Genomic DNA, 10,167 nt, shown 5'->3' on the forward strand with positions numbered 1-10,167 from the left:
ATAAACTTGAATATTACAGGTGTTGGTCATAAAATTAGAATATCATGAAAAAGTTGATTTATTTCCGTAATTCTATTCAAAGAGTTGAACTTGTATATTATACGCATTCATTACTCACAGACTGATATATGTCAAGTGTTTATTTCTTTTAATTTGATGATTATAAATGACAATTTATAATTTGAATTTTGTGAAAAGGTTCAATATTGAAGACAACTGGTGCGACACTCTAATCAGTGAATTAACTCAAAACACCTGCATAGGCCTTTAACTGGTCTCTCAGTCTAGTTTTGTAGGCTCCACAATCATGGGGAAGACTGCTGACTTGACAGTTGTCCAAAAGATGACCATTGACACCTTACACTAGCAGAGCAAGACACAAATGGTCATTGCTAAAAATGCTGGCTGTTCACAAAGCTCTGTGTCCAATCACATTAATAGAGAGGAGAAGGGAAGGAAAAGATGTGGTAGAGGATTGTTAAATAAAACCCATTCACAAATGTTAGGGATATTCTCAAAGACTGGACTGCAGCTGGAGTCAGCGCTTGAAGAACCACCACGCACAGATGTATGCAAGACATGGGTTTCAGCGTCGCATTCCTTGTGTGAACCCACTCTTGAACAAGAGACAGCATCAGAAGCGTGTGGCTTGGGCCAGTGTAAAGTTTCCACAGTTAGTGATGGTTTGGGTTGCCATGTCATCTGCTCGAGTTGGTCCACTGTGTTTTCTGAGGGCCAAGATCAATGCAGCCTTCTACCAGGATGTTTTAGGGCATTTCATGCTTCCTGCTCTGACCAACTTTATGGAGATGCAGGTTTCATTTTCCAACAGGACTTGGAACTTGCACACAGTTGTTAATTTAATTAACAATGGTTAATTTAAGTATGGTCTCACTGTTCTTAATTGGCCAACAAACTCGCCTGACCTTAACCCCATTGAAAAGCTACAGGGTATTGTGAAGAGTAAGATGCAATACGCCAGACCCAACAATGCAGAAGAGCTGAAGGCCACTATCAGAGCAACCTGTGCTCTGGACAGGCTACTATAGAGTAGTTATATATAAATCTAAAATATTTAAATGCAGGTGGGCATTTAAATGCAGGAGGCGGTGTGGGGGAGGAGGTTGCCTCGCACTACAGCCAATCAGAGTGCAGCTCTTGCCTTTTAACATGTCAGGCATTAAATGGGACACTGTACTCTGTGAGAAACAAGTATAAACATCAGAAACTCAGTACATCAGAATAAAACACACAATAACAAAAGGTATTTTCTGACTGGTGAGGGTAAATGGCCACTTGAAGAGCTATAGGAGACTTTATAATTTTTAATTATGATAAATATTCATATTCATATGGTATGACCATTAACCTTTGCAGGTGAATAGGATCTTAACCTCCATATAGATCAACAAAACAATATTTAGTTTTGTAGTTCTATCTGGTGGTGAAAGAATTTACTACTGTAACATAGTGTTGCTAAGCAGTTACAGTCTTTCATGTTAGAACTGTTTAAGGGAGTGCTACTCTATGGATATTTTCCTAAAATGTACATATGTGGTATCAGTGGAATCCTAAAGACCTGGCATATAATAATTATCAATAAAATGTTGAACTTTCATCACTATGTGGCTTACAGGCCCCTCCAAATAATAGAGATCCAGCATGAATTCTAGAAATCACAAATGCACCTATAACTCAAAAAAGCTTTCCCCAAAAATTTCAAAACTGCACATGCTTGATCAGTATGAGGATCAGATGACATGATTAAATTGTGGTGCTACTGCAATCCTAGATGGCGCTATAACACAAAAAAAGCTTATTTTATCAGTTATTGTCCAATTGTAGCGCCCCCTTTTGGTGGATTGGAGTCATATTGTATATGCTTCTTCATAGTAAGGCCCTACATACGTATGTCAAAAGTCTTGATTGGGCTTAATTTGTTTGAGTTACAGCTGAAAGAATGTTTAAAGCTCCACACACTTCGATTTATTGATTTATTACAACAAAAGTTTGTCCAAATGTTGAACTTTTTTTGATAATTATTGACCTACAGGCTCTGCAGATTCTAACAAGGTCAATTATTTGGGAATAGAGCAAAATTCCACGGACTAGTTTGAAAAAGTTCAATTTTAAACAACTGGCGATTGAGAAAATACAATGCATTTTTTGACAACACTTGCAACTATAAAGTTGTGAGGCCCTCTGCAGAGTATACAGAGAAGTAAACTGCGTGTCGATACGCTTAATTTTTGCTGAGAAATATCATATTTTTTTGATATAGCGCTCCCTAGTGGCTATCGTTACAACAATTTTTATGCACTTAGGCTCCCAGGAACATACCAGTCAAATCCCATGATGATTGGACCTTGTTAAGGTAGTCAAACAGGTGCTAACATCTGATTGGCCGATGACGATCACAATTTTGCCCGAATCTAATTGTCCTTAATTTTCCACTTATAGCCTTGCCCACAGAAGCAGCATGCCAAACGGCGGTCCGATCCGCCTTGCGGATGCTGAGATATACACTTGTAGCATTTACAGCGCCCCCTATATGAATATTGGCTCCTCATTTGACATGCTACCTCAGAATCATATCTGGAAGTAGAATATGAAATTTGAACACATTGGAGTAAAGTATGAAATTGTTATAAATTTGTAAGTAAAACATACGATAAGCCGAAGAGGTTCATTTGCATATGGCGGCCATATTGAATCGAAATTTAAACTTTTTTTTGATAATTATTAACCTTCAGACTCCTGCGAACATTTTGGCACCAAGCTCAAGAGAATTGGACAAAAATCCCCGGACTAGTTCGCAAAAGTAGGTTTTGCAAATTATGCAAATTAGCGTGATAATAACCTTGGAAAAATGAAATTTTGACTAACCCGTTTTTGATTTGTCAGGACCCAAAGAATCAGTGGAAAAAAAGATTTTGTCTCTACGCCTCAGGGTGTAGGAGATATGAACCTAAACGCGTTTCACTTTGCTATAGCGCCACCATTAGGCCAATCAGTGTAATTTTTGTTGTCCTCCGAGATGCACACAAACTACATCTACCCTCCAAGTGGGAGGTCTGTACGACCTATGGTCTCTTCCGCACAATGACTTTTACAGGAGAAAAAGAATAATAAGAAAAACCGGTACAAAAACAATAGGGTTCTACGCACTGAGTGCTTGAACCCTAATAAAAATGAACAATACATTCGGCCAGCCCTAGTCAATCTGGACCATGAAACGAAAACAAACTCTTGTTATTACACTGGGACACATGGTCATTCCAACGAATAAATGAATAAACACAGCATTCTTGTACCACAAATGTGATTGTCTGCTGTTGCCAACTGTAGGCCAACTTCTTTCATAAGCAGAAAAGTCAAAGTCCATGTACAATCATCCCCTCTTCATTCCTCTTCCCTTACCGCTCAGTCACAGCACGTTTAAATACAGAGGCTGAATATCAACTGGCTTCTTCCCTGTGCCCAAACATGCTTACATACTATGTATAGCTCAGGAAAAACGACTTCTACACTCAGTGGATTATACCATATTTAAAAGAAACAAGCTAACTTTAAGTTATACTATTGCACTAAACACTCACTACCTATCCAACATGTAGTAGGTTTAGGGTCTTGACTTGTGTAGTGCATTATTCAGATGTAGAAACTAGACGATATGGTACACTATTAGTGTTGGACTATGTGAAATTCATAGGGACAGAGTGGGTCCGGAGCCCACCCAGAATCATTGGGCGGAAAGCAGGAAAACAGGCAGGCCCAATGCCGCCCATGTGAAATTCTATATATATTGAATTCCACTAATGTAAAAAGTAGTATTACTTCATTTAATTATTAAGTAGCAACTCATAGTGGTTTAACGTGAACACAGTATACACTTTAAAATTCATATAAAATAGGGATTGGGGGATCATTGCAAGATTATGTACTCTAGAAAGCAGAATTTCACATTCAAACAATCTGAATGTTCAGATTGATTGGAGAAGCCACTTTAGGCTAAAATTAAACTATAAATTTCATACTGACATTAATAGAAACTGTATTAATAATATAATAATATACTTACAACCATAATTAAAGTACAAACTACAGAAAATGTAATTGGTTATCAACATTTCTATAAAGTTAACAACATTGTGATGTGCTAGACTGACCAGCATTGTTAACTGTGAACAAATTAGATGAACATGGACGTGGTTTTAATGTGATTTGATTTTAATGTAAATGTTTTTTTACCTTACAGTAACATCTATTGCTTTCATTACGGATTCAAGGTGAGGAAAAGTATTGACTTTGCTCTTCAAACCTCTACTGAAGTGCAGACATTTAAAACCCCTCATTTTAATTGCATATCCCCATCTCTGCTATATGTCTGCATATGTGATTATGGTGCACTTCTGGCAGTGTGCTGGTTAATGTGATGGAGTTACTCTGTGATCATTGCATCATTTCGGTCTGTTAACATCTCTCTGGGACAAGGCCAGAATGTTCTGCTCTGTTGCTAGGATACCTGGAACATGTGCTGCCAAGTAGATACAGTTAAGGCCTTGTGCTTACTCTTCATCAAATCAGTTTCTTGTACAAATTAGCATGAACAAAGTATCTGTTGTCCCCTAAGAACAGTTATTATGCATTCATAATACATGCTCCCATAGATTTCCTGAATTTGTTTAGGATTGCTCTCTTGCTTACTGATATTTCAGCATATAAATGTATGTGTACTACCCCATTGTGAATGTTATTAGATAAATTACAAAATATGTTCCCTCAAGCACTCAATCATAAGTTTGCTGTGACTGCAGGTATATCTTGTTAAATTGAATCTTAAATGTGTAACTATGAAAAAGGCATCAACCTAATGTGCCTAATTCACAGTAAATTCAACTTTTCGTAGAAATCCCTGAAATCTAATCAGCACTGGACATTGAGTAATACACAAGAGGATACATCCAGCACATGCTATGGTTAAAACAAAAAACAAATGCAAAAGATGACATCTACTACAAGTGTCATTCAAGAGTACTTTAATGAATGTTTATTTTGCTTTGACAAGGAGGCCATACCCTCATCCTAATTTTGAGATTACATATAGTAATTTGACTAGCTGAATCAGAGATACATTGTATGATTTACAAATGAACCATTTCTACGACAATAATTGTAAACATTCTGGTTGATGAAAGTGGTAAGTGGACTGAAACCACTAAATCAGCTACGGGATGCATAAATGGACAACATACTGAACAGCTTTGAGTTATCAAGGGCTTAAGGATGCTCTAAAAACAAAGAAACCTTTCAAATCTGGGTTGTAAATTTTATTGGAAAACAAAAATATACAACTTGGAATGGATTATTTGAGGCATGACAATGCCGTTAAGCTGTTTAAAAAAAAAAAAAAGAAAAGAAAGTGAATAAAACATTAAAAAGCATCATAAGATTCAAACAAGTTCTCTGGTACAGAACAGCAGATACAAAAAGAGTTTATGTACGAGTATCTAGAAGATACACCCGTGTCTTTTTTTTTCCTTTTTTTTTTTTTTTTTGCAGTAGTGCAATGCTGATAAATTTCATATATTATATACTTTGTCCATAGTCCATGCAGAGTTACTCCTCTACATTGTTGCCCTGCCAACATTGTTGTCAGGTGACAAGCCAGCTGGCAGGTCTCCGCTCTTGCTACGAATCGGGTGGAGGCCAGACAGATGTGACGTGCAGGTTTTTGCGCGCCACAGCCCCCTTTTCGCCGCAACAAGCACCTGATCGTGTAACCGCACCGTCACTCCAAAAACACGATGACAGCAAAAGAAAGGGACATGAGGAGTTAGATCCTATGCAGTTTACATGCAGTTCCTTTGGACAGCCGGGAGGGGGAGGGGACTTAACGTTTTACAGATAAATTAAACAGAAAAAAAGGCAAATTATTTATAGAAGAGAGAGGATCTGTACAAGGCTTTCATTTCGCCGTCATCATCTGTACAAACTCTGTGGAGACAAAAAGAAAGTGTTCAGTCTCTGCTGAGTTTTTCATGACAACTTTACATCTGATTAATCTCCTAAATGGTATATTACAGCCCAAGTAACAGATTTAATTGTTAAAAAACCGGTGTTACAGGAGACTCACCTTCATAGTTCACCTGACCATCCCCATCAATATCTGCTTCTCTGATCATCTCATCAACCTCCTCATCAGTGAGCTTCTCTCCCAGGTTTGTCATCACATGACGCAGCTCTGCAGCACTGATGTATCCATTCCCATCCTAGAACAGAAGGGGTCCTGATCAGAGATGGCAGAAACGCAAGCAACTAATTCTCTTTAGTTTTTGTGTTGCCATTATCAATATGTACCTTATCAAAGACACGGAATGCTTCTCTAATCTCTTCCTCGCTGTCTGTATCCTTCATCTTCCTTGCCATCATAGTCAGGAATTCAGGGAAGTCTATCGTCCCATTTCCTGTGTGGAAGAAGCACTAATAAGAACCCCAAAAGGTTCCTTGTACAGAAGCTTTGAAGCATGTACAAATGCATGTCTTTCTTACCATCAGCATCCACTTCATTGATCATGTCTTGCAGCTCAGCCTCTGTTGGGTTCTGGCCCAGAGAGCGCATGACAGTGCCCAACTCTTTGGTTGTAATAGTGCCATCTCCATCCTTGTCAAAGAGTGAAAATGCCTCTTTAAATTCTGCATGAGGGAGGAAAGGAAAACAATTAAGCTTGAAAAAAAAAAATAGAAAAAAGCAGCAAGAAAAGTGATTCCCAAATCAAATTTTACACCTGACTGTAAATGTATTGACCATAAAAGACCAGAGAGATAAATAAATGCCTCTGCGACATTAACTACAGTCAATGAATGCCGAAAGACTTTGTTCAGGACTCCAAATTCCACTGCAATAAACTGATGGCAGACTGCACCAGCAACTTGACTGCCAAAGACGTTTGTAATTCTTGTGCATTATCTTGGAGAATATTTAGACAAAGACAGCCCAGCTCACATGCTGGGAAAGAATAAATAAATAAATATTCACAGAAGAGACTGATGAGTTGAGCCACAACAAACTGTGGCATGAGGCAGCTTTTAAGTGTCATGACAACTATGACCTGTCCTCTGGTTCTAACATTCATTAGTCATACACTAGTGCTTCCTGTAGTGGTGCTGGTGGTTGGGGGAGGGGTGGGATGTCTTTGCCACAGTTATGTAGGCAGAGGACATGTGTGCACACCCGCACACCCTTTGTCACAAGATTTGAATACTTTTTTTCACTAAAAAAATAACTCCATGCTGCCTGTTTAACTCAAGAACATTCCTGCAAAAATACTGTATACAAACAAGCTGTTGTGCAACAGTTAGCTGTCATAATGAATCAGTTATGAAACTGGTGCATAATACACAGATTTTCATGATACTTCTTGTAGTGTCCCTCAACTGACATTTAAACGAGTAGTCGTTTCCTAAGCCAGCAGAAATCGATCTTTGTCAAAATCCATAAAGCCGGAACGCAACTCTATTTTAAAGTGTCCTTATGTTAACCCACTACATTCATCAGTTTGTCCTCACAAGAACTTAAGCTGAACCATCACTCATATGCATATCAACCTGCAGAGACGGTTTCTATGGAGATCAATTTGAACTCACCCTGTTCCCATGGAGTGGAACTACCTACCCGTACACAGCCAGAACTAAATATGAACTGAACTGATACAGGATCTTGCTTTAACACAGTTTCTGGACTCCCTTCCAAAAACCAAACTGACTTCACCAGTCAGCATGGAAACACAGTGACCTCATGTCTTCACAGTCTCCAGGTACGCATGCGCACAAACTTGTGTGTCTACATCCCAGTGGACAATCCACTGCGACTTCACTGTCACCATGGAGACAGGCCATGGTGACCTAAATGACAGCAATTTGGGTTCAGGTTTTCCTCTGTGACCAAATACTAATCACTATTAGTGGGTCTGATAATAGTTCTGACAAGAGAAAGCCTTAAAAATCACCAAGCACAGATATTGGACTACTTCCTAAAAAAGGTTTGTGGGGAAAGAAATCTAGTTTTTCCCCATTCATGTATTTACCAGAGCATTATTAACACATCCATTTTCTATTTTATGCTGCAGGCTATACTATTCTGAAATAAAACTCTTAGAAGCCACATTTTCAAAGCTGCCCTACATAATAACATAAAAACTGTAATAATAATAATAATTTAAACCAATGTATCATCGGCCCATTGTAGTCATTCTAAACAGAAAAATATGCCATTATTAAAGCTGAAGAAACTAAACTATATACTTCCCAAAAACTGGCAGAAGCCATTTCAGGAAAGCCATATGTAAAGTTCAGTCGTAGACACACCCTAAGTTGCTCTGCCTGGTTATCAACTCTCTCCACCAGTCCAATGTATGCACAACTTAAAAACTAAAACGGCTGGCAATAAAATGCAAACTAGTGTCAATGACTCCTCTTTCTCTCTGTCTCTCCCTCTCTCTCTGTTTAAATGCCCGCAATTACTGCCACAGGCGTCCATTCATTGGGGATTGCCTTTCCCAGCGCAGCTTAGGGCGCATATGCCATAAAAGGGAAAAATATAAATCCAGCAGAGGGGGTGGAGTGAAAAACCAAGGGAATCCACACCACCAACCACGTGCCAACGGTCGAGACTGCAATCTTACCGGCAATCTGCTCCTCTGTCAGCTGGTCAGCCTGCGAAACACAAAAAAGGAAAAATAACAAATACATTAACACCCTCATTGCATAAGACAGACGATGCTCCCTCAGTAGAACCAGGAACTGGACCCGGGCCGCTGGAAAAGCAGTCGACTCTAGCGCAGACTGTGGCGCAGCAGCACCCTAACGGCCACACACCCCGGCCACTTCAGCATAATCTCCCAGTCCTGGTATTCACCCCCAGAAACACTGGCCGGGAACATTTAACTCAATGTTTAGTCTTCATTCAGTGCTTTATACCGGGTCTACTACAGAGAGTTAAGCTCGGGAAATGCGTCATTCATCAGATGCAGGAATGTGTTAAATCATCGCAACGTTTTATATAAACTTTCATACTTCAACAACGCTAAAACTTTCAAAAAGGCTCAACACGATAACGATACAATCATTGAGCAACTCAACGATAACCTGTAGTAGGTGGCGTTCGTGCTGTTCATTTGACGTGTTCACGTTTAAAATACACAGGGAATACAGTCCGGATATTTTAAAAACGATACAGTAAATGGCAAAATCATATACAGTAAGATGTTGCTCTTAATAAACCAGATATTTGACCAAGATATGCGCAACACATGCTCATAGTAAATGAATGGCGCTGTGCAGAATGCAGCACACCGCAGTTTCTGTGCGACAAATATACCAGCACAAAAAAGAGCATACATGGAGCACATAATTCACCTAAATTACAGTACAACAGCTTTGTGGTTTTATTATTATTATAATTATTAATAACTGAGACTTACCATCGCGCTGTTTTAAATAAATGTAGATCCACAAATACAACAGTCAGCAGCTGGCAAACAAACAGGATGCACTAGTTGACGGTTGGACGCGCCTTTAATGCTCGCTCGTAAACTCCGCCCCACACTGTCATCCTCCGCCAACACATATTTCTCTATTGCATGTACGAAGCCATAAATGTGCTCGCAAATTAGATTTTTCGGGACTAAGTAAGGTTGTACAAAACTCTCTTACGGTCATGTTTAATATAAAGCATCGAAATCATTTTAAAAGCAGACAGGGGCGCGCTCTTTGCTGCGGGGACTATATGCCGGCGTAGGGACAAATTCTGCTGGTCTGTGCTGAGGCTCGCACCGCACAGTGCGCTGTAGTGAGCAGCGACGCCTGTGATTGGTGCGTTTGTACCTGCAATGCGTCACTCTCTCTGGCCTGCGTTGCACTGCGTTCCGAGTCAGTCTATAGGCTGCATGAATCGCCCCAAGCAGAACGTGGACTTCACATGGAGATGGCTGGGCAACTCTCAGCATAATATTTATGAACAGTCGTTAAAAAAAAAACAAATGTTACAGCTGGGGTGTGGGAAAAGTTTTTCGAATGTTCTTCATGTACATGTGTTGGAAATACGTTGGAACAAGTTTTCTTAAAAAAAAATTGTGAAAACAAAATACTTTGAGCATTACAACTGCA

The 10,167-nt window shown here is 39.3% G+C and overlaps 1 protein-coding gene across 1 annotated transcript; it reads right to left on the reverse strand.

Annotated features, from left to right (window-relative positions):
- Positions 1–5,022: 5,022 nt before the first annotated feature.
- On the reverse strand, positions 5,023–9,607 carry calm2a (calmodulin 2a (phosphorylase kinase, delta)). The gene is made up of 6 exons (XM_066678758.1): positions 9,483–9,607; positions 8,685–8,715; positions 6,553–6,696; positions 6,361–6,467; positions 6,137–6,272; positions 5,023–5,997 (listed from the first exon to the last, which is right to left on the reverse strand). The coding sequence occupies exons 1-6, from the start codon at positions 9,483–9,485 to the stop codon at positions 5,969–5,971; spliced, it is 450 nt and encodes a 149-aa protein (XP_066534855.1). The 5' UTR covers positions 9,486–9,607; the 3' UTR covers positions 5,023–5,968.
- Between the last annotated feature and the right edge of the window lie 560 nt (positions 9,608–10,167).

This window comes from Hoplias malabaricus, chromosome 8 (genome assembly GCF_029633855.1).
Source record: "Hoplias malabaricus isolate fHopMal1 chromosome 8, fHopMal1.hap1, whole genome shotgun sequence".
In the NCBI taxonomy this organism is placed as follows: domain Eukaryota; kingdom Metazoa; phylum Chordata; class Actinopteri; order Characiformes; family Erythrinidae; genus Hoplias; species Hoplias malabaricus.